General features: G+C 35.1%; 2 protein-coding genes across 3 annotated transcripts; one reads left to right on the forward strand and one right to left on the reverse strand.

Moving 5' to 3' along the window:
- The first annotated feature begins 152 nt into the window (after positions 1-152).
- Positions 153-7,027, forward strand: LOC135681896 (polypeptide N-acetylgalactosaminyltransferase 11). Of its 2 annotated transcripts, none has more exons than XM_065196539.2 (9): positions 153-349; positions 1,807-1,982; positions 2,348-2,478; positions 3,324-3,568; positions 4,220-4,337; positions 4,712-5,080; positions 5,428-5,529; positions 5,732-5,872; positions 6,799-7,027. In XM_065196539.2, the coding sequence occupies exons 1-9, from the start codon at positions 312-314 to the stop codon at positions 6,931-6,933; spliced, it is 1,455 nt and encodes a 484-aa protein (XP_065052611.2). In that variant the 5' UTR covers positions 153-311; the 3' UTR covers positions 6,934-7,027. The 2 variants fall into 2 exon arrangements, with proteins under 2 accessions (XP_065052611.2, XP_065052610.2); XM_065196538.2 differs by having other exon boundaries at positions 182-851.
- Positions 7,028-7,559: 532 nt separating this feature from the next.
- LOC135681898 (5'-AMP-activated protein kinase subunit gamma-1) lies at positions 7,560-27,323 on the reverse strand. Its single transcript, XM_065196541.2, has 16 exons — positions 26,954-27,323; positions 20,789-21,021; positions 19,654-19,915; positions 17,224-17,281; positions 16,587-16,690; positions 16,077-16,110; positions 15,626-15,673; positions 15,439-15,497; positions 14,468-14,513; positions 13,802-13,856; positions 13,278-13,404; positions 12,655-12,735; positions 12,308-12,430; positions 11,772-11,918; positions 11,468-11,558; positions 7,560-9,212 (listed from the first exon to the last, which is right to left on the reverse strand). The coding sequence occupies exons 1-16, from the start codon at positions 26,978-26,980 to the stop codon at positions 9,160-9,162; spliced, it is 1,548 nt and encodes a 515-aa protein (XP_065052613.2). The 5' UTR covers positions 26,981-27,323; the 3' UTR covers positions 7,560-9,159.
- Between the last annotated feature and the right edge of the window lie 568 nt (positions 27,324-27,891).

Here is a 27,891-nt window from a genome sequence, read left to right on the forward strand (position 1 = left end):
AAAATCCTCATTTTTGAGATAAAACGTTGTTCAAAATTACATTTTGCAGAAGCTCAGCCTCAGCTTGTTCTTAATTTGTTATTAACTTTTGACCAGTTTTGAGGCTCGTGTTCTTCTTATAAAAAGAAGGAGAGTAGCTTGTGGTTACTAGCACAACAACAGCAACAGGTAAGGAGACGCACAGAATGTGAGACTAGAGCAAGAGAGAGAAGACATGTCCGTTAAGTGGGGTGTAGGAAGAGTTTGTTTTAACCCCCACTTTGCGACTGTCAATTCAGTGGAATAAAAGATTTGAAATTGCAAAAAAGAAAATGTTGTTTACTGGTCTTGTTTGCAAGAGAATGCAATGGTGAGCCACGATGCGACAACGAATAGGCTAGGTCATCATGTCGATTTGTTATTTGTATTGGAGAATGTAGAGAGGAATGCCTTTTGATTTTTCTATAAGTTTGGGTTACAACTTTGAACAAAAAGCTTGAAAATTTCCCAAGAAAGGAGTCTGGTATATTCTGAGGGACCTATTTGAAATTATTGAACATGATATTAAGGCTTCCGAGGAATGGCCTGAAACAAGTCTTTGTTGGGTTTTGTATAGCAACAATTTTCTGGTTAGCAGTAATATCGTATTTACTAAAGGAACAACGAAGGACATTTGAAATGGCAGACACACGTGATAGAGAGAAATATGCCCCGGAAAGTGTTATAGATGGAAACCAAGTTCCAATTGGTATAGTGAGAAATGATCAAGACTTGAAAAAACGTCACAAAGGCTACGAGAAGTTCTCTTTCAATCTTCTCGTTAGTGATAGAATTGGATATCAGCGGATACTCCCTGACACAAGACATCATCTGTATGTATTCTGCAGACCATTTATCCTTTTGCAAAAGAGGCAATTGGGAATTAAATGCCTCCATATGGGGGGGGGGGGTAAGCACCAGAGACAACAAGGCTCAGATAGCTAAGAAGCCCTGGCTGAGGTTAGAGCTCTCTCTAAAAGTGTAGTAGAGCTTTCCTGAAATGTCTGAAAAACTTCAATAAAGGCGAAGAGCATTCCTGAAATTGATATTTTCAGTCAGTTTTAAAGTCAAAACTGTAGAGTATTTTCCAGTACATTCCACTTCCCAAGACTACACAGTGCCAACAGAGCGAAATTCATATTAGGGGGCTGCCCATTGTATTCCTTCTCATTCAGTACACTTTTATAAAGGAAACATACTACAGCTTCAGCCCCCCCCCCCCCCATACCCTGTGGTTCTGACAGGCCTGCTACATGACTTGTTTTCAGTTCTATCATCACTTTTTCTACATTCTTAAAAAACCCGTACAATACCATTGAAATTCCACAGCTTGTTAAGTTTTACATATAATTTATTTTAATACTTGATTTCTCCTGGTTTCTTGTTATTATTGGAATTGCTTTGTTTCTGTTTATTACTTATTCCGATTTCCTTACTTCTTAAGATGCAATTTTATTAAAACAATCTCCTAGAGCGAGAATGCCACATTGCCTTCTGCAAGCTTTTGATTTCGTTCATATTTCAAGGGAGCATCTACTTAACACATTTCACCCACAAACCTACAAATTTTAATATTTCCTGATGACCTCACTAAGTAGAAACTCTGAGATGAAACTTACCTACCTCTTTTCTACTCATCAGGGCCTATACAGCTCTCTCTAGCATGAAGCACTTTATGACAGATAGATATTTTCATTAAAAAATTTCTTGTGTTGTTTCACTTAACTTCCTTGACAAACCCAGTTTTTCAAATTTTGTCAGTTTAAGCTTTAATCATTTCTTATTCAGTTGTCAACAAAATGAGAAGAGCTACAAAGAGCAATCACTACCTACAGCTAGTGTCATTATCTGTTTTCATAACGAGGCAATGTCAACCCTTCTGCGTACAGTTCATAGTGTACTAGACAGAACACCAGATAATCTTATACAAGAAATTATTCTTCTGGATGACAAGAGTGACAAGGGTTAGTTTTTAGGTGTTCATATAATTGCAATGTACCAAATCGGTGTTCCCAAACTTTTAATCACCCAATAGCATTTCACTGCCTGTGAAATTTATTAATAAATTTAATCAAAGACTTAATACCAACCAGTATGTATTGGCAGAGAAAGTTCCTGTACAATTATTTTTACATAATAACCTCATGTAGACTTCGTTTTATTTGTGTCTCTCAAAATATTTTTATTACTAGCAGTACCTGAATAATCTCTGACATGCTTTGCTGATCATTCTGTGAATTTGTTATGCTTCTTTGTGATTTATGCTTCCTTGTTTAGTGGTTATATAAATCATGTTGAAGATCTAACTTTCGATATAAATTTGCCTTAGGGATAAGTTTTGACCAATTGATGCAGTATGTAGCCCAAAAAAACCTGCATAAAGTTCATGTATTTAAAACAACAAGAAGAGAGGGTCTAATCAGGGGAAGGCTTATTGCAGCAAAAAAAGCTTCTGGAAAGGTAAGATAAAACTCAAGCTCTAAAATAAAAAGGTACTGGTGACTACAATCACTGCCAAAATTACTTGAAACACCCAACACTTTGCACTGTGCTTTTCTATTTTTCATTCGTTTTCCCGATTACAACTACTTCTGTCCCTCTTTTCCCCCAAAACAATGTTGAAAGTAAAGTAAAGTATCATACAAGGCACACAAAAAAGTGTACTCGATAAGCCTTCCTTTTTTATAGTGAATCAACATTGTTCCTTGGGGGGGGGGGAGAGGTGGTGGCTGAATTTGCCTTTGAAAACTGACGTTAGTGTTCCAAGACTTTTGGCAGTGATTGTAGGTTAATGAAGCCGCTTGGCTCACTTAGCTTTTTATCAAATTTTATCTTATTTAATCTGCATGCAGTTAAATATTCAAAGTTGACCTGCCCAGAATGGAATATTTTTTCATTTACCTCATGGCACAATATATATAAATAAATATTTAGAATTATATTTTTTAGAAGTGACATCATGAAATCAAGATCTTGTTATATTATATTAATACTTGTATTTATTGTTATGAATTTCATTTGCAATTCACTGGATATTTTAGGCTACATTTATTTTTTAGGCTATTTTAAGTAGAATTAACTATTAAAAATTTTGCATTTTTTTTAAAAAGATATAAATCTTTTTGCCTTCGTGAACATTTTATTCCTGTAATCTTCACCTTTTGATCATGTCAATGAGGTTGATATCTAAATGTATAGATTTAGTGTGTTTGTAGTTTGCCAATTAAATGTTTTTTCTAACTGTGTACAGTACTTTGATAAATTAACCACAATTAAACATATCTAATGGCCTTTCTTTATATCAGGTGCTGGTATTTCTTGATAGCCATTGTGAAGTAAACAAAAACTGGTTGCCTCCTTTGCTGACAAGAATACATCAAGATAGGACCAGGGTAGTGTGCCCAATGATAGACATCATAAATGCAGATACATTTGAGTACACATCATCACCAATGGTTAAAGGTGGATTCAACTGGGGACTCCATTTTTCATGGGAGCCTCTTCAGGAAAACCAGCTAGCAAGTGAAGAGGAATTTGCAAAGCCATTTAGGTACAATCACTTCAATTTTACTTAATTGTACAATAAAATTGTCTTTAGCTCCATTTTTTGTTATTATTTAATTCAGCTGCTATTGTTTTGCATGTGTGTGTGTAGAAAGGCCTACCCGCCTGTTATTTTTAGACAGGATGTGCTCTCTCCACCATTAGAATAGCTACCAAGAGGTCCTCCTTGAGAAATTCCCTAGCATACATATCACTTGAATTGCATGTTTAAGATAATAAGTATTGTTGACATTTTGTTTTGATGTTGTTGTTTATTGTGTTCTAATTTCAATAGAACAATGTTGAGCGATTGCTTTATGATAAGGACAATAGCATTATTCACAGATAAGCGCACATCTTTAGAAAGTGTGCATGCTGTTGATTTGATTTAAAGTATTAAAGATTTAAAGTAGTCAGGGGTTGTTTTTCGAAATGCGAGTAGTATTAACATTGATTAAGTTTCGAAGAACCATAATTAGGTTATCTGTATAAGATGCTCCTTAATACAATTAAATTAGATGCTCTATAATACTACAGAAATGTATTACTCTATTTTCGATATTGTATGTAGTGGGGTTTTCAAAAATGAAGAAACTGAGCTGAACTGAACTGAGTTTTGACTCCTTTGTTTGTTTGATGTCATTTTATCCCATCTAAGGTCACCAACAATGGCAGGTGGATTGTTTGCTATGGACCGAAAATACTTCTTTAGATTGGGTGGATATGATGAAGGGATGGACATTTGGGGTGGAGAAAATCTTGAAATTTCTTTTCGTGTAAGTACACAAGTTCTTCCTGTTTGCTTTTTTATTTCTCTGGAGTTTTCATATTCCAAACTTTAAGAAAAAAATGAATGATGATGTATACATAAGAGTGTTATACTCGAATGATGATGTAACCTGGTTTTGTATACAAATTTTTTACCAAGAAACAAGATACTATAATCAAATTATATGCTTATTATAAAAGTAGTCAAATTCTTTAATTGAGGAAGAACTTCTAAAAATATCAATAGGCAACAAAGACCAATTTTATTGAATTGCCTGGAAAATGATACCTTCTTACAATTAATGCACCAGTAGAGTTTATCCACAATAAATGTCAGGTGTTTAAAGAGATACAATACCTACTGTTTATTTTGTTGTTTTAGATATGGATGTGTGGTGGCTCTTTAGAAATACATCCTTGCTCACGAGTAGGACATGTGTTTCGGGATCGAAGACCATATGGGAATGCAGGGAAAGGGGATACAATGGGTTTTAATTCCAAACGAGTAGCTGAAGTTTGGCTAGACAGATATAAAGTTCATTTCTACAATGTACGAACAGATTTGAAAAACACAAAATTTGGGGATATATCAAGCAGACAGAAATTACGTGAAAATCTAAAGTGTAAAAAATTTCAATGGTACTTGGAAAATGTCTATCCTGACCTTTACATTCCATTAGAGAGATCCGGGGCACCATTTAGAAATTCTTGGATCAATAAGAAAAAGTCCAAAGTTCTTTTCCATGCTAAGGTAAGTTTTCAACAACTTCATTAGTTAGTGAAAAGACTATATTTCGTCTGATATAGTAATGTCAGATATACTCGTGAGCTATGCAAGATTTCGCAGGAAGCATAACCTTGCATGAGTATATACTACTGGTTTTTTTAATTCTTGATTCACTTATGTAGGGCGTAGAGATTATATTATCAAGTATCACACTGGATGGAACTTTTCAAAATATTGTACCAACAATTTTTATGATTGTCTTTTATTATTGCTTGCTTGATACCTTTGAACTATGCATAATTTGCTGATCTATAGAATCATATATTTACCAAAGTCTACACTCATAAAAAAATAACTGTATCCTCATTTAGCTGAAGAATCATGGGGCAGGATTATGTCTCGACTCAAGTGGTCTGGCATATGACAAAAAGATGAATGTCATGCTAAGATCGTGCAACAAGCTCAATGTTAAGGTATGCAACTAATTGTATTAATACTGAAGCTCAATACTTTGTTTCCATATGAAAACAGATAAAATCTATATTTTCTCGTATTTGCATTGCAGTGGTGTAATGATATTTAGCAAAAAATCGAAATGGTAACAATAGAAGTTGTTGAAGCTAAGTAACACGAATATGTAGATCAGGCATCTACATCAATGTTTATTTTTTATAGTTTTGGGCTTATAATGAACAAAAGGAGCTAAAAACAGAAGGAATTTTGTGCTTAGATGTTGTGCACAAGATGGGTGCCTCTAAACTAAAGATAATGAAGTGTCATGGTGAAAATGCTGGACAAGAGTGGAGACTATCAAAGGTAACTCACAGCACTATAATTTTTTAATAGTTCTAAAGTTTACATTTGGACAGATCAAGCAGTTCTTTATAAGAATTCTACATGTAACTCTGTCATCTCCTTTTTTCTTTTAAAACAATTTACAATTAATTGCCAATCAGGTGTAATTATTATGAAGCAGGATACCCAAATACCCTCTTCACATCATCCAGTTTATTTAAAGAGTTTGCTTGGCACTTTTTTCATTGCCAGCTATTTCACTTGCAAAATAAATCCGTTCAAGTTATACACCATTTTGAAATTTTCTGAGGCAAGATAAATGTCAAATAACCTTCTTGGTCTGAAAAAGTTTTATTTTGAACTTGAGGAGTTTGGCCTCAAAAACTTTCAGTTGAAACCCCCCCCCCCCTCCACACCCTTGTCTGGAATAATGGTAAAATATCTCAAAATGTTTGACTTAATGTCCTCATCCATTCAATATCAGAAGAACTTGGCATTTCAGAATTTTTTCGATATTCTTTTCCTCAAAATGTAGGCAAAAGTTGGTAAAAAGCTTGAAGCACGTTTGTGTTGTTTCTGAGTGGTAAACAGGCCTGGAAATTTGGCAGAAATTTTGCTACATTCATTTTTGCAGAAACTCAAAATGGCAATTTTCAAAGAAGCATCAGTTTTTATTTGTTTTTGTTGTTCAGGCAATTTGTTCTGCAATTCAAAAATTACTGCAACAAATCATCCTGCCATCATTTCTGTAACTTGTCAATAACACTAACCATAACTCACTTCCTTAAATGCTAAAAATTTGCAGGCCTGGGACAATAACTTTTTATGTCATGTAGGTGTTCCTCGGCAGGAAACTAGAATGTTCCATATCCTTAGAATATATGGAAATTTTTATACATACAGTTATGCACATGAAAACTATTAACTCATTGCCAACCTTTCTGCAGAAACACAAGACGTTTTATAATCCAGCAACTGGAATGTGCTTAGCAGCAGATTCAATAGAGCAAGTGGCTGTGTTGAAAATATGCAACCATGATGAAGATCAAAAATGGATGTTGGCTGCGAAAAATTTTGTATGAATTATTCTACAATAAAATACCATGAATTATATTTGAATGTTTCTTAATATTTGGCAAAATATATTAAGATTCCAATTTTTATTAAATCAACAAATTATGTGTACTTTTTTCTTCTTTCTGTTGAGCATGTATACTATTTTTCTACTTTCTGTTATGGACTGCTTACTTTCTTTCATAAACCTTAGTTTACAAGCAAATACTGAATATGAATTGACCTGAAGCATAAGTTAATTATTTTACATGCCAGTAACTGCATAATTGCAAAGTTACCTGCAATGAGCTGGAGTCTTCAGCATTTAGGGCTGAAAGAATAGAAAGAACAATAGGAAAAAAGAACAATAAGTTAGGGACAATATATCTCCTGCATTTAAGTTGGCAAAAGTTGACAAGTGTTAACAAAAATAATTGGGTATGAATTTTGATATTGACCTGTCATCATCATCATCATTATCATTATCATTATCATCATCATCATCATCATTATTCCTTTACCATGATGTTTCCCCTTGAACGGGGTTGCACCAGAATACTGTTAGTTTTCAGTGATTTCCTCCCTGTCTGTTGGATCAGTTTGTTTCAGTTGTTACAAAACGGATTCAGATGTCATATTTAAAAAAAGAACCAAATTCACTCTAGATATTTTCTAAAAATGAACATATTATACCATTTCTAGCACTCATACCTAGTCTCTATCCACACATAGCCTATCAGCAAAATGATTTAAGGTAGTAGCTCCTGGTTAATTTACAAATCTACTTTTAATTTCAATTTGCTACAACAAATATTAAAAATTATTTCATCCAATCATTCATCTCACTGGGTAGCATTCATTCACTCCAACTCCAGACTGGAAGTACATGCACTTTATTGTGCAATAAAGTACACTTTGGGGCCCCTTAAATCTTGCACATATAGAAATCTGTAGTAGTAATAATGTAAAATTTTATCAAAGAGAGACTTTGCGAGGCCAATATTCAAATGTGCACAGATGGAAAATTTGAGTGTGCAGGCAATAAACTGCAACAAGGTCTCCATCTATAAGGAAAGGGGTAGGCTTTGTCTTTCCAGGTAAAAAGCTGACAAGAAATAGTTGCAAGATTAAAACTACGCTAAAAGATAGACTGGAGCAAGTTTATAAAAGATCCCTTAGTTCAATGGTATTTTAACCACTTCATAACTTTCTTTGAAAAAAATTATTTTTTAAGGTTCCTGAATACCCACTAGTGACTTTATAATCATCATTCATCTAAATAACCTGGATAGCTATTTGACTGTTGCAAATGATAACTAGTCAAAGAAGGCAAAAATCCCTCAACCATTACCAATGAATAGTTAATTCAACTAAGTTGCTTTTCTGTAATATTGTGTTTAATCCAGAATACATGCAACCAAATCTGGGAACTGAAGCTATAATTCTTGTGTCAAGAAGTGCTGTGATCTTAACACAGAATAAATAGCTGTACATACTATCAAAAATAAAAATGAAGCTAACAATACCAAATGGAAACTGTGCATGTTTTTCCACTACACATGGAAACGTCTAGGAAAAAAGTACATTCTATGGATGGTACAGTCTAAGGACTTTCCTAGCTAAATAAATACTCCTGGTAAAATCTTTAATATGGTGTTGGTGTTACATTATAGGATCATAATGCTGCATGAAAACAGCTCATTTAGCCAAGTGCATAACACATCACAGTGGCTGAGATGAAAAAACTTTCAAAGGAAATGATGTATTAAAATATGGCATTTTGATTGGCCATCTGGTCTTGTACTTCTAGGCCTGCTTAGCATCTCCTCACTGGGTTCTAGCCAGTTCGATAATAATCAATCTCATAAAATCAATACAAGTGAATTGAAGGGTAAATAATCTTAATAATTTTTTCAAGGGGTTCTTGCGTAATTAACATGTCAAATAATAAGTTTACAGAAAAATTGCTGATTGCTACATAACACCAAATCAACATTCAAACATAGCCCTTCAATACAAATACAATTGACTCTTGTGCTAAAAATATAGGTCCAGTGTCCTAAAAGCCCAGCTTGTTTGTCTATATTTTCTTGGCAACATGCAAATGATGAAAACTGCAGCATTAGATTTGAGGATGGTATATGATATTCAACAGTGAGGTAAATGCATTTAGAACTACTTTACACAATACATTTGATAGCACTAATTGTCCACAGCAAAACTGACATACCACTCCCGGTTCAGTTTACAGGAGCCTAGGACTCCATGTTACCAACAGCAGATTCCATAATGTAAGAAGGATCATTTCCTGAAAGTCCAATAGAACACTTTAAGTATGCTTCATAGATTGCAATGCAAGCGTATTCTTCAATACAAATTATAAAAAGGTGGTAAATAAGCATGTTATTTGTGGGTATGCTTGAAGCACAGTAGTCACGAGGCACAGAAAGTTGAGCATCACAGCCATATCCTTCATCATATACACCCATGGACATGTGGCCAAAACCATTTTGCAAACATCTTAAAGAAAACTAACTTCCCGAAAATAAGTATACTGGCAGCATGTGTCTTTGCCCTTTGCTTTTTATGATTCCATTTAAAGGAAGGCTCTTTCGGAGATGCCGTGGATGATAATTAGAAACAGGTTTCAAAATCAGGAAAGATGCATTCGAATTTCTGTAGCCCAAGCCAAATTCAAAAACAGCATGTGGCCCTATCTTTCCAAACCGACTCAAATCCAACTACGTTAATCAAGGATTATAATTGTGGATCCCAGTTAATTTCTAACAACATAACGCACGCTTATGGAACAAACTTGGTCTTTTGAAAAAAAGCTGCTAACTTTCAATAAGCCTAAAAACTTTTTAAAATAATGCTTCTCTGCTGCAATTATTAAAATGAAAGACGTTTTGATCTGCTTAAAAACCGGGAAATAAACTTCCCTCAATCGACTAGAAAAACTATCATTCTTTTTTGAAAATTTCTTTTAAGAACTAATTAATGCATTATCCTCTAAGTTTTGAAATGAACATCCAGTTTTGTGGGTTTTGGAACAGTGATTTTTTCTTAATTGAGAAACAGGAACTTTGAAGCGAGTGTTTCATCTATAAGTTCTGAGGCAAAATCGGGTTTGTGAAAAAGAAGCTCTAACATATCTTTTTGTACTTCTTGTACATCTTCTTCTTGTAATTGCTGTATTTCAATTTTCAAGATTTCAGTTGTGCAGAACGTGACAAAATGGCAAAACAAACAAAAGTATTTTAGCTATTAATTCTATTGCAAGGCGTTACCCTAGTAGCCACCATATGTTTCTTTTGAAACAAACATGTGTATAGGAAACAGAAGGATCAAACATCTGAGAATCTAATAAACACTGAAGGCTGAGAAAGACAAGAAACAAAATGCTCTGGAGGATCAAACTAAACAAAATCTATAAAATAAATCATAATCAAACGTAAATTACCTTGAAATTGAAATGTCAAACGTTTAGAAGACTTGACAAGTGTAAATAGACATGCTATCATTGTCTGTAGCAGCGCTATATGATTGGATTATTGGTAGAAGTTCTATTACCTAATTATGTGAAATTAAGGGTGTGACTTACAATCAAAAATTAATTAAGGATTTTGTCTAAGAAATTGTTTTTCAGTTACATTAATCAAGGAATTAAGGAATTTTGATTTTTAAGGATTGATCATACAGAGACTTTTTAATGAAAAAATCATATTTTTAAAAACATTGATTTCGAAAACGAGGAAAGATGGGGAATGTGAAAAAATATTTTAAGTTTAAAATAAGTTCACTTTATACCGTTTTTTATCTTGATTACTTTGGCCTATATCAGCTGTAGATGCCAACAAAAAATTGTAAATTCATGACTACCAAAAGGGAATGAAAAATATAGGTTGTTTTCTAAAGAATTTGTAACGCTTGTATTCCTTGATTAAGTCATGACCATAATTTCGCGCAATAGGGTAGTTAAAACGTGAGGCTAAAATGGTCCAAAACCTAAAGGCAACATTGCCAATAACAAAATGCTAGAATAGCCTTTTGTATAAAATAACCAATTGGCATTGGTTGACCAATGAAATTAATTGGGACATCTTTAAGAAACAACATACTTGAACTCAAATGTTTCTTCTGTATACATAAATTATCAGTGACAATTTGCATGACCTTATGCTTGAAAAAACAGCCAGATTCCAATAGTCTGACTGCCTGTGAGAGGTTCTTTACTTCATACAATCTTTCTTATTAGTTATTCCGGTTTAAGTTTACTTTCGGTAGTTCCAACTGTCCCTTGTTGGTACCGATAAACAGTCATTGGCTCAGTAAGTAATCGCTCTGTAAGAAGGCATTGCTGCTAAAGCTGATCAACCTTTGCAACTGTTGTCTTGTTCGAAAACCTAAGAAAACGTCTTCATCCATAGCCTCACCATTATTAGATACAGAGGATCCTTAACAAATTCTCTTATACACCTAGATAAAGGGAGCCTCCATTTAGGGGACCTCATTTCAATCAGTCTGTAATATCGCAAAGAGAACTTGTGAAATTCAACCTACCAGGATTTAAAATAAGGTAATTGAGAATATCTGACAAAGAAATGATTCCGCGTGCTATACGATCTCTGTCGACCACAACTAGTCTGTGAACCTACAAAAATATAAAACACTCTGGTTAGCTAGTTTACAACTGAAAGAAAGTACAGCTAAGCAGATTGTATCTGGAGTTTCATCAAATCTCTGTAACGACAAAAGCATGAAAAGGATATAGAAAACATCAAAACATTAAGAAAAAACGTTAACAACAGCAAGTGGCCTATACTAGAAGAAACTAGCTTCAACAAAAGATACAAAGCAAACTTGCCTTTTTCTTTACTATCCTGTCAATAATAGTATAGAATGTCTCATCTGTTCTGCATATTTGTACACCTTCAAAGCCATCTTGACGATGGGAGAGTGCTTCAGAGACGGTTATGTCCAGGTTATTATAAGTCCTTTCTGCTGCTAGATTCTAAGGAAAACAGAAAAAGATTTTAACATTCGATATAAAACAAAAACCGTCATATGCACAAAGCTATATTGGAAATATTATCAAAATGAAGAACCTTTTGAATTCAGAAGAACATGAACATGAAAAGAAAAGAAAGATTCAGTTCTGAAACTTGTTTATATGTTTCTAATAAAATCACATTAGAAGAAAAAGCACTAAACAGATCTACAAGGAATACCGTTTCTCTACATTTAGTAATGAAAATAAAAACTCATCGAACGACAAAGGTTACACTGATTACATACATAACGTAACATGAGTAAATATTTGCATACCAAAACACACTTAAGTTACCTCGTTTAAGCACATTCTAAATAATCTCAATAACAAATACCATGTGCGATACATACAATGACGTCAAATCTAGCATAGATGTCCACAACTTTCCCACTTTGGTCGACGATTGGCAAAGCAGAGACGCCTCTTTCAGCAAAGATATTCAGCGCTTCTATCACTGACGTCTCGGATCGTATCTTGAGAAGACAGAAACAATTATTTGTCAAATAAAGCGAGGGGAAGCTAGATGGAAAAATGGAAATTTAGTGGTAATGAAAACATAGTTGCCTGGGTTCAGAGTGACATAACTGATGTAAAACTAACCACATTCGGAGACTATAAAAGGCATGAATACAAATGTTATTCGAGCAAGGCTTCTAAATTCAAATAGCGATTGTAGGAAGGCAGATAAACAACAAACCGTTGCAATGTTCTGCAGGGTACCAATTCCTAGTTCTTCCAAGGTATCTCCCATGAAATCAGGCATAGGTACATCATCAAACTGTAAACAAATACATTTTGTCATCAAAAGAACGTTTTAAACATCGATCATCAATCAAATATCCAGATCAAGATATTGAATTTACTGCTGCTGAATAGTTCTTACAACAATTTAAAAGCAGCACGTTAAAGATTTTCTTTGATTCATCCTTGAATAAAAATTCAACTAAGTTTGAGAAAAATGGTAATTGTACAACAGTGGACAAGGTAGATTATTAAATAAAAGGAAATTATTTCATATATATCAAAACATCTAAGGAACCTGCTGTTTACTTTGCTCACTCAGGTGGGTTTTCTTAGCTGAATTTGAATATCAAAAAAGGAATGCAAGTTTCAGTACTCGAATTGCTACATAGTTCAATTTAAGCTCAAATGAAAAAACGTCTATATGAAAAATTTGCTTGTGATTATGATAACAGAATTAAATCAAGAATATGTAAAAAACACTCCCAAATATTTGAAAACTGTAGACTTTAAAACTAGGACATATTATATCAAGATAATTCTTTTTCATCAACAGTTCAAAATCTGTAGGTTACTAACATGATTATAGATATAGCGGAGTATTTTCTTGTGTGTCAGGATAAATAATGCATTTCCAGTTTCAGGGTCAATAACAGGTAGTCTGTGAATTTTATTTTCAATTAACATCTGAACAGCCTCGTGTAAGCTGAAATAAGAAATGATATTATAACTTTTAAGGCCATGTGATAGAAATTCACCTTAAAATCGGATTTATCATTGAATCTATTCATTCAAAGTTAACAATATTTAAGTCTTTAACAACACACAATTGCAGCTATAATCTAACCCAATTTTTGAGAGTCAATTCAAAAGCACCTGACATGGTTTGTGTTGATAAGGTCAAGGTCTGAGCATGAATAATGGAAGCTAGAATGAAAAAACTTCTAACACGAAACACAAAAAACGGAATTATTTTCTGAAAGACAAATTGCTATTGTGCTTAAATCGTTTGCAAACTTCTAAGAAACATAAAACAATATTGTATAACCTTTTTTCAGTAAAAAATTTGTAGGACCAAAAACAATAATAAACTAAAATCATACTTTTCTGTTGGTGATATCCGAATAAGCTTTGGCTTCAAGTCACTGTTTGATAGTTCTAAAAATACGGGGTAGAAATAACAAAGTAATGTCCAATAACAAAAGTGTAGGCCTAAATTAGGCCTTGATTCTTAAATATCTTTCATGGAACTTAAACGAACGAAAATTTTATTTGGCAACATACTCACTCGACAACCCTTAGTGTGATAAAAAAGCTCTGAATCATATAAGAAGCAGCATCATCTTTTGATTTAAAGGTCTTAGAATCTGTCTTGATCAAGACGAAAAGGATTTAACTGGTCAGAAATGTCAATGGGTGATTTCGCAATGCGAGGGTCTCTGGGCACCAATCAAAAAGGACCCAGTCAAATTCATTCATCGAGTTTTTTATTCTCTTTTTTGAAATTCAATCCGTGCATGGATATAAACCTTTTTTCGCCATTTGGCTCTACCTGATGCCTTGTAACCTGTGCAGTGTCAGAAGGACATCCCGTTCTAGCATAGTGAAATCTATTGAGCAAATGAAGGTACTTTTGATAGTAAGTGATTCAACTCTTACCTTTATTAGTAATTAATAACGTAGAAACGAAACCACTTTTTTAGGAATCGAACTTGAGAGCTGTTACAAAAATCTAAAGCCCTAACTGTTGGGAGGGTAAACTTTCTTACCTCGCCAAGTCTCAATCTTGTGTTCCTCTAATTCTGACATCCTTTCCTAAAAATTGAGTCACTAGTGTTACTACGGCTAAAAATTACAGTCGAACCTCTAATAGCGGCCACTTTGAGATCCAAGGCCTTGTTAATGGGAGGTGGCCGTAATACAGAGGTTTACTACAAACATTCACAAGAATTTGGGATTAAAGGTCTGTGGTCGCTATTGGGAGGTGGCCGCTAATCGGAGGTGGTCGCTTTTAGAGGTTTGGCTGTATGTATTATCTGCTTCCTTGGCTGCATCAGCGACCGAAGTTTTGGGAAGGAAGTGGAGAGGGTAAGATGGGGTATATTACGTCATTGAAAAAAACCTGTCAAATCTCGCAACAAACATAAAAATTTTCAGCTCACTTTATCAGTTTTTCCAAAGCAATAAAAATCATTACTTCATAGCCCCAACTTTTTGTTAGACAATTCCAATCGACCATTTCAAGACAATTCCGTTGCGTGATGCCAAAATCAAACCAAATAGCAACAATAAAATACAATGGCAAATCAAAACACAAAAGTAAATTGCTCGTATAACTAAATATTAGCAGGCATTGTGTGAAATAGCTTGTTTTTCCCATCGTTTCAGAAATGTACTGTTACTAGCATTCACAAAATAAATAAAACTGCTGATGTAGGAACTACTCAAAGGCAATGGTTTAAGAATATGAATAATTTTTTTGGAATTCTCTAGATACCTTTCACTTGATGAAATACCATGCATCAAGATGAGATCGCTCAAGAAAGCAATTCAAATTTAATGAAGTTTTAAGGGAGGAGTAAGCTCCTTGACCTTTGACCTTTAATCTTTGCAAACTATGTCATGCAAACAGCTTATGAAAGGTCAGGAATCGTTGCGCTGAGATAAAAGTACAAAAACAAAGAAAATACGGCTATCTGAATTTCAAGAAAAATATAGTTCGTTATCAAGCTAAACTTACCAATGGCGACTTGTAATAACATCTCAAGATGTTTATGAAATCCGTTATGGTTAGCATCCCTGAAAGACAAATGATTCAAAGCTAAAAATTTCAAAAGTCAATCGAGACTGGGACTAACTGATTGGCCACATGGAAACATCGAGAAATACCTTGAGACATTCAAGAGACACCTTCAATAGATACCTACCCACAAACTCATGTCTTTGGGCATCCCATACAGGTGCAGCGCGAATGCCTAACAGAAAAAAGAATTGCGTTGAAAATATTGACGATACGATTTTTTAACCATACTAAAGCATACTTCGTACATATTCATGTCATATTTTGTCAGAGCTCAAGACCTTACGCTGAAAAGTAAGCCTTACGTCGAGAAATGGCCAGATAAAAAGGTCACAGACAAAATTTATGATTGAAAAAACACCCTACAGAACGCAAAGTTTTCAAAAAACTATTTGCAAATAAATTTGACAAGCATTCAAAATGCTCTGTTGGAGATGTATGCCAAAACGACAAACTGTCATATCAAGAATAACCAGAGCACAACCAGAGCACAATAACTGTAAAATGCACAAATACACGAAAAACACTTTTTATGTCCCATAGAAAAGGAAGCAGTCCTAAGTACTATACAGACTTACCGTTATGGACCAGTGCAAAAAAAGCTTTTTTCACCTGGAAGAGCATTAAATGTGATAAAAGAATAATTCCAAAGCTAAAAGTTCATTAACAGTGCGCGTATATGTAGCTTAAAAAGTTGATGGGCTTAAAAGTTTCTGAGTGATTTAATCTTGTGATTTGGAATTGTACAAAACATTAATACCCTTAATGTAAGACACCCACTTTGCGACTTTGTACATCACCAAAAGGATTTCAAGCTCTAACACTGCCAATCTTTAACGGAAAAAGGTTATGTTTTTCCATGTTACAGTTGACACATCTAATGTTTACTTTGATGTTTGTTTATAAACATCTATATTGTCCAATAACACACTTTGTCAAGCTACAAACTTTATCAAATCCTATACTGAATGTATTATCATCTGGGACCGTTTGATGACAAATAGAGAGATTGACAAGGGTTAAGTGGATTATATTGCATTTTTATGAAAAAGGCATTTCAGGTATCAGATGGATGCAAGTGCACTTACCCTTAATCTTGTATCAAAAACAACAATCTTTGAACTGTTTGGTATGATGTCATAGCAAGCGTGTGCCTTTAGGAGATGTGAGTAGCTCCATGTATTTTTCTCATCTGAAAAGATTTGAATGAAAAAATTGCCATTACATTACATATAAAAAAAATAACAATGCTTACGGTTTAAATAGCTTTACTAATAAGGCAAAAGAATGCACAAAAACATCATAAATAACTCAATCTCTTCCCTTAATCAGTTCTCAAAACCTTTAAAAATGGATTAAACATTAGGATAGGCTTTACATTAGGATAAACAGTGTATTGATAAATTATGTTCGCTGTAATCCACTTAGGATCGGATTTTTTCTATGTCAACGAGTTACGATAGCCAAGAAATTAAAGCCCGTGCAATGAATATATTAATATCAAAATATTGAATTGCTTTAAAGTAATGTGAGCGATCTATAGAGCATTTGCGTAACATTAAACCAAGTTACCAAGCAGACAGCCACGAGAAAAACCCACACTGACTTTGAGTCTCGTACAAAAGAAGTAAACACAAAGTTGCTACTCATACTGTTTCAAATTCTGTATAGATCGAAGTTTTTTTTGTATAACATAAATAGCACCTTAGTGATAGGTACACATACCTGTTAGGTATTCATCAAGAAATTCGACGTTATCCTTCTCCATACCAAGATCAAGGCTCTGCAAAATTCAAACACAGCTCTGTATCTCAGGCATAATCTGCAAATCTTGAACAAAAAGTCTAAACTTCTCAAATTCCTTTCCAAATCATAAAAAATTAAACAATTGTGAAACACCGTTGACGTTGATAGGCCTTGTAGCATCCAGATAACTGGAGAAAGTTAAAATGCATCACAGCATATATGGGTACTTTGATGCAAATATTGAAATAAGAAAATGCAAACATAACTTACTCAATAGAAAAAGATGGATGACAAACAGACGCAAAGGGTCTCTTATTTCGAAGACTAGGAAGATCTGTCCTCGCAAATATTTCAGCAATGGTTCTAGAATATCCTTTGTCATCAACGCATCAATATTTTATGCGGACAACGTGAATGCACCAAAATTTAGGATGCAAAGTAAGTAAATCTGAAATATTCAGTAAATACGTTTCTACGCACACTGACAGAAACAAAGAATGCGCGGGCGCAATAACACAAGCTATCAGTTTGTTTCACGCCAGCTTCGCCAACATAGCCCCAAAGGACATCATCATTATAAAACTCGAATCATCACAATCATCGTAGTAATCACCGATAATAATACGAAAAGACGTTTATCATATTAATAAATAAATAAGACAATTCGGTTTGTTGCTTCAATTTTTGACTAACTATCCTAAAACGCAATGGCTTTGCCTTGGAGCAGTGATTCTCTAACATCATGCTCTTGCACTAAACTTAGATACAAGCAGTTGTGTTGAAACTATAACACATTTCATAACCTTCAAAAGAAATTCGGACCTTCAATCTCGAGGCAGAATAGAAATTTTTTTGAAGATAGAATAGATAATGGATTTAACCATAAATAGGATGCCAAGTAACAAATACAAACGGCAAAGTTACTTGAAACAGGAAATATTTTTTTTTTGATTGTATATTTTGCATAGAATAAAAACGAGTTAAGACTGTTCGCTTGCGGTTTGGCTCTTCATTTCACTGCAGAAAGTTGTGAACATACAGTTCTCTCCTCTATGTTTATAATGATCCTAATACAATGTAAAATGCTTTGCAAAAGGGGTGAACTATGCATCGCACTGTTCATATAATCGCACAGTTTGCTATTGTGTGTTTCAAATTACAAACATAAACATTCACATATATATGCTTGAGGGAAAAATGGACGTATAATACGCATGAAGCCTTTGCAAAATAATAAGCTATGAATTAATTATTTCATCTTCATGAGCTTTTTTCCTTGTTCTATTTCCTAAATTTTATTCAATTTAGGTTATTACGATTTCAGGGAACCAGGTAGTATCTTTTAATTTTGAATTTTCTTCTTTGCTATAGAAATTTCTGCTTTTCCATAGAAATTTCTGCTTAACAATCAAAATAAATGCACACATACACAACGTAAGATATATTAGAAGCTTTAGAAGTTATTCGCAAATTCTTTAAAGTATCAGGCCTATTAGATATCCTAACTAACATCATTTTTGGGCTGATTGAGCATGTGTTGCAGATAGACAGATAGAAATAATCGGATGGGGCATGTTAGTAGTTTATAAGACAATACCTTAGAACTAAGAACCGTCGAGTTTCAAAATTACGGAACATTGTCTTTTGAAAAAACCGTCACTGTATGCACAATATAGCTTTTAGCTTGTACTCTGCTACATTTCCCTACATAGAAATTGGTGATTTTAATGTTGATTTAATTAATTCACTTCTCGAATTGACTTTCAAACAGCCTATCACATCTAATTTAATTTAATTACAGTTTATTTCTCAGGGTCTATAACTCCAGCTGGTCTGGTCAAAATATTGACGCACTTGTCACATTTCTTCAAATGAAAATTATTCATCACGGATCATGGGGTCTTGTCAAAATATAACAGAATGAAAAACAATGCTATCTATAAGTTCATAAAACGTTACCTGGAAGATATAAGTATTTAGTTGAAATTTCAGTTCTTAGGGCCATTTCAATTCGGCAATTAAATTTCTTATTCAAACCACAAATTCAATCCTTCAATTAGGCTGTTTTGATTCTGAAGGTGAAAATTTTTTACTGAAAGCTGTATGAATGTATCGAGAAAATAAATCAACATTGTACGGGGGGAGGGGGTCAGAATTTTTGAAGCGGCAGTGATATTTTGGTAGGGTAGTTTTAGATTTGCTTTGATTATTTGCATGCTGCAATGGGAAGGCGTTCCAGTTGTTTTTGGCAAGCATTGTAGGTTATTACTGATTGGATAATCTCTTAAAAACATTTTTGGCCGCCCTAGACATTATTTGCCGCCATTTTTGGTTACCGATGCATATGTAAGTTGATCCCCCGTAAATCTAGAACGTAGACAGCAATATTCAAGATTCAGAAAAACAAACCTCGATATCATCATCTCGTTGAAAGTCGTTGGTTAGCTGATCCTGAGTTGCCAAACCGACAGTGTGCATTCGTCTAGCTCTTTCTGTTGGAGAAATAGACAAGTCTTTGATGACAAGAGGGGGCAAGGCATCACCCTGCTTGTCGTTGGTACCAGATCTTCTCCTCTTTTTTGAGTAATCATTTCCTTTCATGATGTCCTCCAGCTCAAGATGTTCATCGTTTCCGTCAGTAAAGGACATGGCTGAATCACAGTTATCCAGACTAAAACGCAGATATTCGAGACAGTTTAAGCTTCTGTGTTCTACACCTGCTCGCAACCATAGTCTGATATAGACAGCTGTTCCAAGCAAGGTTAATTTAGTAATTTATTTACAATCAAATAAGAATTATAGAGTCCTACAAATGAGCTGGATTACTTGAGCTGGGCTAAGCATGCATACATTGGGAATTAAAAGAAAATATAAAGAAGAATGTCGAAGAATTTAGCCGCTTTACAGAATTATAGTAAAAAAAAGATCAATATTGTTGTTTAAATGTTTCACATCAATTCTTTCAAAGCCTCCTGAACATAGAGGAATGTAGAATAATAGCGAGCGATTGTTGTGAAGAATTCTTATATGGATGCATTGTAGACATATCGTTATAAGAAGGCTTAACCAGGGCACTGAAACGAAGAAATCAAGCCGTTATTTTTGGAGCCTGTTTTTTCGAATTTGATAGGAAAAATTTCGGTAGAAAAAAGATAATTTATAAGTAATGATATTATAGTGTAGCAGTTTCATGCTTTTCTCGCTTTTTATTGCATGTGCTTTACTGCCTAGGCCTATAGCAAAATATGAAATGAATACATAGGCAAAAGTGCTTAGAACGAGTAGATCACAATTTCAATTTGATAAAAAAACTGGGTTTCTTATCAGATGGAGAGCAAATTCTCTAGAGAAAATCTACATCGAGTATGATATAAGATTCAATTCAATGTTCCCTCTCGTAGGACAAGGAAATTATTCTGAGCCAAATGCGATATAACTGGGAAACGCTTATTCAACCTAGATTGAATTTCTTTCAATTGCTACAAAAAACAGGTATGTTAAGCAATAAAGAGAACCAACTGAATGAAGAGAGGTCAATTCTTACAATGGGATTGTAGGTTGCGAGGTGTGTCTGTTCTGTTCAGGGGCAACGCCAGCATTCATATGTGCTTCATGACTCCATTCCAGGCAATAGTCACTTATCTCTCTGGATTCTTTTGGTGGAGAAGCCATTGTGTGATCATTTGTAATGTGTGCATCCTTAATCAACCTTGATGCTTCGTTTACATGTCCATCATCATTATTCAGGCATGGCATTGCAAACTTGCCAAGATCAGGCTACATAAGTTAATTTAGGCAATCAGCAATGAAATGAAAGAAGACACAAAAATGCACAGGCAATTAAAATTTTTTGTAGTTTAGTGAGGAAAAGTTTGAAGACAATTAAACATCTAAAGGGTTCAGAAACTACAAAAGTAAATCAAAGATTGCTTAATTAGCAAATCATGCAAATTAGTGCATTTATGCAGGTTTTGAGTGTCAAACTTACAAAACTTGCAACGAGGAGGGTACAATAAATCTTCTGCAATAAGAAATCTGACCTTCTCTTCTTAGCCAAATATTTCTCAAAAATCTAACATTATCACTCTCAGAACACCAACAACCTTGCGCACTCAACATTATGGAAGCGAAGATGCACTTTGGAAACATTTACTTTTGAAAACAGCTCTTTGTTGCACTTTTCTGTTCAAGGGATTTTATAACTACTGAAAATCCTCAAATTAACCCCCTGGAGGCTCATTGAATGAGTCAGTTCTAGTATGGGGACTAATTTCAGAGGGAGCCTGTACAAAAGGGGCTTATAGAAACAATCAACAAGTTGCAATACAAATAGCTTGTTTTGTAGCTTTTTCATAATTTTCAAGCTAAATTTATTTGCAATTGTACTTAATAACATTTTCATTGTCTTCGGCAGCATCTTAACCAATAACTCGAATATTTTAGCTCCCTTCATTCTTCACTGAATGTGCTAGTGGGGGCTTATTATTGAAATTCAATTCAATGCTAATGGGAGTTTATTGTGGGGGCATATTTGAGCAAGGATTATTAACAATTCTTACTTTCACCGTGGAGGCTTGTTGACACTGCAGTATCATTTGAACTTCTATAAATTTTTATAGAATCTATTTTAGTGTTCAGATTGCCAAAAACAACATGCTAGTTAATGGGTTTTTTTGCTTGTGAGTTAGCTACAAGCTCTTGAAGGCAGTGAGTCATTCACTGCAATCGATAAACAACCAGCTTGTAGGGGCTTGTCGACAAGAATGGGGGATAGATCGGTTTAATGCTCCCTTCTCTACCTCATTCCATCATTGGTTATCTGCTTACGAATGATTGTCCACTCCGTTTCTGAATTCTCAGATTTCAAATTTGGCAGTCACTGCTGAACAAGAACAATGTGATTGCACAAGCCTTTTAGGCCATATAAAATTAATTAGTTGATTCTCATTAGCACCCGCATCCTATTTTGGTGCCACCTTGACTTTTATTTAAATTTCATATTTTCATATAAAAGTCCCACCCATCTTAGATAGATGTAAAGTCAAAAAATCTTATACTTAGTATTGCCTTATTTCAAGAAAATTAAAAAATCCAACCTTTCCTAATTTGTTATTCACAACATAAAATAGCACATAAGGCAAAGGATACCTCTCAGGGAGTTGATCTCAAAATAATTTAAAAAAAAGATTTGCAACATTATCCTCCTTACTGCACTTGCTGCAAACAAGGGGGAAGAAATTGGTGCAACGCTGCATTAAAATATACAAGCAAAGAGCTGATACTTTTTATCTTCTTCTAGTGTCAGCTATGGTCTGTGACTGTCTGCCACTGTCTCCCAGACTGTTGTCTACACTCTTATGATCTGACAATGGGAGCAAGGGTTTACATTTCTTAATGATATCATGATCTTATGATGCTGTGTTTTCTTTTTAAAAGCTACAATGGAAAAAGTGAGGACCGAACAGCTGTTTAGGGTTGTATACAAAGCTTAAAAGATTTAGACCCATTCATATAAAATATATAACCACCGCTGCCCGCCCAATACCTTGTGCTGTCCTGATGAGAATCAACTAATTAATTTTATATTGCCTTAATAGTGACCAATGTGAAAAACCAAAAGTTGCAGAAAGCCAGCATATACCCGCACTCTTCAAGATGAGCCCAATGTAATTGTAGCCTTAGGGGGCTTACATGAGAGGAGCCAGTGAAAGATTTACAATTTGTGTACCCTGGGTACCAGAGCCTCATGGATCCAAGAAAAAATTATTGTAGACATCTGAGTTGAGAAAGATGAGTGGATGCAGAGGAGGGGAAGGAAAGTGGCTCTGGACTGATCTAACAAGATGCCATTTCCAAATTCAAAATTCAATATCACCAGTTGATAAAGAACTCAAAACTGGTAATCAAAACCGAAACTGGTAATCGAAACTGATTATCTGCCCCAAAGTGGTACTCCCCGCCATTTCCGTCTGGTCTATCAGGAAAGTTATTCAATCCCCTTTTCGGCATACAATAAGTGTAACTCTGCCAAGTGAGCTCTTTGTCTTATGAAGGAAAAATTGGCTATCCTCAACAGGAAATCCTTCCAAGAACACAAAGGTGCATTTCATGTCGAAAAAGTGGGGGGGGGGCAAGGAAAAAAATTAGCATCCACAACAAAAGATTTGGAAAAAGCTCTATTGTTTTGCAAAACCTCTGATGTATAGGATGCTGTGCCATGGCCCCTCAACCACCATTTCGACAAAGGCCCTGATGTGAGGGCATCTGTGCCAAGGAGGAACTTATCTCCATGCCAAAAATTATTGGGCCTACAAGAATGCATACTGGATGGCATGTGTTAAGCTTAGTTCCCACTAGGTGACTAAGTGCGTTCAAGTGCGTTCATCTCTGAGCGTTCAAGTTAAACGCCAAGTGGGAATGCTCCGGGCGCTCAGAAAAGTTATACGCCAAGATCAAAAAATTTTGATCTGAGCATTTAAACATAAAAGAAACCGAAAAATTTAAGGAATGTTTCATTCATCAACCAGCAAGTAAGATGCAAATGTTAAGCCGTAGCAACGCATGAAGTCGATTTTGTGACTCTTCCCAGAAGCCAAGAACCTTAAGCTAACCTTTCCTTTGGCCTTAATTGGTTTTCTGAACGTGGTTTTGGATTTTTTGATTACCGGTTATACCAGATCTTGCTCTGGCTATATCTAGCTCTGGCTAGGCTAAATCTCTCTGGACTCATGCACAAATACAGAAAAAAAAAATACTCTCGGTCACTTAAAGTTCGCCGAAAAGTGTATTAAAAAGCCAAGTTCTTGTCGTTTTCTATAAATTTCACATACCCAGAACTTTCTTTTTGATTTTGTTTTCAAAACTTGAAGCCTTCTTAGACATGAAAGGTTCAACAAAATCGCCAATCTCTTTATCAAAGTTTCGCGGTTTATTTTGACTTGTCTTCATACAGCTAGTTGAGCGTTTAAGTTTTGCAAGTGGGAATGCCTCGGTAGTTTATCTGTTATCTTTAATTCAATTAAAGGATTACAGATGAACGCACTTGAACGCACTTAGTCGCCTAGTGGGAACCAAGCTTTAGAAACTTTACATTCACTGTCCTGCTCCTAGGGAAAGAAACTACTGGTCTAGAGGTATCAGACGAGAAATATTACAGCACATATGAACCCCATGCTACTCAAATCATGGGTTTGCTCTGGTAATCATATAAAGAAATTATCACACTCTTTTCTTTAATTAGCAAACAATGCCCTACAGTTTCCTTGAAAATGAGCTTCCAAAATGTTCTTGTTTTCTTTGAATTAATTCTAATCATTAGCGCCTTCCATGCACACAACACTACTGGCTAAATGCTAGGCTGTTTCTGCCCGCAAAAACAGTAATAATTGAAAGTGTCAGTCTCTGGTAACTAAATCCAAATGCGGTTTGTCATCTTCAAACCAGAGACTATGGCTGCGTTCACACGGACTGCGGCTGCGTCCAGAGACTTGGTCAATCAAATATTTGGTCACTTAGGCTTTGCGTTTACACGGGGCCGGCTAAACGACCTCAAATTAGGTTACTTAGGCGTGCAAATATTCGGCCACCTAGGAAAGCGTCCTTCTTGAAACTTGGCCAGCCGAATTCGCGAGCGGCCTCGTGTAAACGGTTATGGCCGGCCAAATATTTGCACGGTACCAAAAAGAGGGTGTCGATGCATGCTACGGAGGCAAACACAAAATGGGAAATTGAAATTTTGGGGCCGAAATTAATGTATTGTTATTGGTTAGAGTTACTGGTTAGATTTTGCGATTGTAGTTTGTGCTTTGCTGAAAATATGAATGACTTTAATCGAAAGACTCATTTTGAAATTAAAAAAATAAAAAGCATAGCAAACATCACAAATTTCCAATCATTGATAGCAGTTACGTCAGCCATCCTCTTTAAACATAATTTTGTGATAAGAGCACACAAGAACAGAGAATGAGAGAAGTTGTTTTGGTAGCTCTTTGTTCACAATGATTTTTGGCTTCAAGTTTTTGACACATTGCGCAAGTCATAAGAATTAGGTCACTTGAGCGGCCCCTGTGTAAACGCAACGCCTAAGTGACATCATTTGTGGCCGGCTTCAAAAGCAGGCCAAATTTTTGGCTGACCAAATATCCGGCCGGCCCCGTGTAAATGCAGCCTATATTTCTAATCGGCCCTAAAAAAACTATTTTTGTGACTATATTTCTGTTGTGTATGTGTTGTTTTGAACTATATTTCTGAGACTAAAGAATGGAGACTTTGGCACCTAGGGTACAATTTGTGTAGGATTTGCTTGGATTAATGATTATCATCAATAAAACATCCAAACATTTGCTAATGCTTCATTTTGATCAATGCATTTGTGAACAAATTGGCCAAAAGTAATTTTACTGCCCTCAGGGTACAGGGAATATAAAAATGCCAGTTTATAACGTTAAATTTATAAACTATAAAAAGAATACAAAAATTTCAAATTATCACAATAAACATGCTTTATGCTCCCAATCACTTATCAATCTTCACAACTTTCACAAAAGTTTATGTTTTCTCATCTCTTTAAGAAATAAATTTTCCTCTTCCTTGATTCAATGACGAATGCATGTTTGATTTGGGGGAAAGTTTGGATTCGAATTTACAGGGCAACTGAAAGTAGACAATTACCAAAATTTCACTTTTTCTCAAAAATTTTGCTGAGGGTTGTAGGTATGCTGCAGTCATATTTCACAAGAATTTTTTATTCTTTAACCACCTAATAAGTATGCTATAGCTGCTGTTCTGGAAGAAGTGAAGGGGTAAAGGAGCAAAAACATTTCAAACTCATTTTAGGAATATATTTTTCTGTTGCTGTTAAAGACTGGTTTTAAACTGTCGTTTATGTCATATTCTTAACTTTTGTTGCTCTATTTCAAATATTCAGATCTGATAAATTTCAGATTTAAAATCATAATGTATATACTGATTGAAAAAGAATTTACAGTTCTTGGTGTAATTAAGGGATAGTTGGTGACAATAATAAATCATAGAGCTATATTCTTATAAAAAGGAGTGTATATTGGTATCCTGAACTAATTACTTTTCAAAACTTCGCTCATCATGCAATTCACATAACTTTAAGCCACAAATAATTTCATGATGATAACAAATTAAATGTGAGTGACACATTTTTCAGAAGATTGGCCATTTCAGTGCCTAAAACAGTAGACGGTTATCACTTCGGATAAAGCTGACAACCTCCCTATCAAACTCTAAAATATTTATAGAGGTCATCTTCGCCATCGTAAGAAATAATCACGACTCTTTGTGTGTTAAGTGAAAATACGTGCTTCTGTTTCTATCTTATGCAATTTGACTCACTGCATTGCTCTTTGATTGAGCAACCCTCGACATTCTAGCTTTCTCGAGGCGAAATCATAGTGTTTGCTCGTCGCGCTGACACGACATCAGTGACCTTGATATTTAAAACCAATCACAATATACGTTTGTTGGATCGAAGAACTATCTTAGGGAAAACTTCGAAAATACCATCTGCTTGAGAATAGTAAGGATGTTTTATTAACAAACATCATTTGTTTTGAAACATGCTGACGAAAACCCACCTGAACCCAGGATAAGGGGTCGAACAAAGCCGTACTAACTTGAAACAATGAAAGAAAGCAACAAACCCGCTGCCTAAAATAATCTAAAATACTACATTGCATACCTTTCGCAGTGGATTGCTCTCTCCCATCTTTTTTGAACTATTTATATATTAATATTCTAAACAGCCGGGATCTCTGGTTTCACTTGCAACTTTACAACAACGAAAACAGCGTAGCAGACGGCCTAGTCAAATGGTGACCTTCCGTCACAGAATATCGGGTTCCACGAAGCTCTAAAATCCTCACAAATGCTGAAATCTCCAAATCTTCAGTATTCGCCCCCGTTGATTTATGACTCCAAGAATGTTTTCATTGCAATTCGATGCTTCTGTAATAAGATACTACACGAGAATTACTTATGTTGGAAGTTTTTCGTCGGCCACAATTTACCAGCGACCTTTGCACCATATGATTGCACTTTCCATCCCAGAAACGAAAGAGAGGTCAGTTACAAGGGGTCAATTCGACACTAGGGAACAAATTACATCTCTCAGATCACCCCAACCCCCCCTCCCTCTCACATGAACAATTTCAGGCCGGTCAGAAAATCAGATTGGCTTGAAATTTGATGGTGCATGCTAATTTGACTGCTGCTGACATGAACATTTTCAAACCGGCTTGAAATTCAACAGGCTTTCGCCAGGCCCGTAGCCAAGGGGTGGCATGGGAAAGCAGCTGTTTGCCACCAAGGGGGAGCAAGAGAGTACCAGCTGTTTGCCACCACGAGAATTTTGTCTCTACATTTTTTAATGGGGTTTTTCTTCGTTTTTATTGGATTGCCTTGAGCATTTGAATCAAGCTAATATTGGTGGAAGAAAAATTGCGCAAAAAGTCTTTCGCTGCCAAACCAAAACCTGGCCCTACTTGGCACTACTCAGAAAAATTGCTAAAGCAATTTCCTGTAACAACGTGCCTGCATCAGGGCATTTCAAAATCACATATTATAGGAACAACATTTTTTTGGGCAATATACTATAGTACAGTATATACACAGGCAATG

Source organism: Rhopilema esculentum, chromosome 16 (genome assembly GCF_057945365.1).
Source record: "Rhopilema esculentum isolate cy_ngs chromosome 16, ASM5794536v1, whole genome shotgun sequence".
Lineage (NCBI taxonomy): Eukaryota > Metazoa > Cnidaria > Scyphozoa > Rhizostomeae > Rhizostomatidae > Rhopilema > Rhopilema esculentum.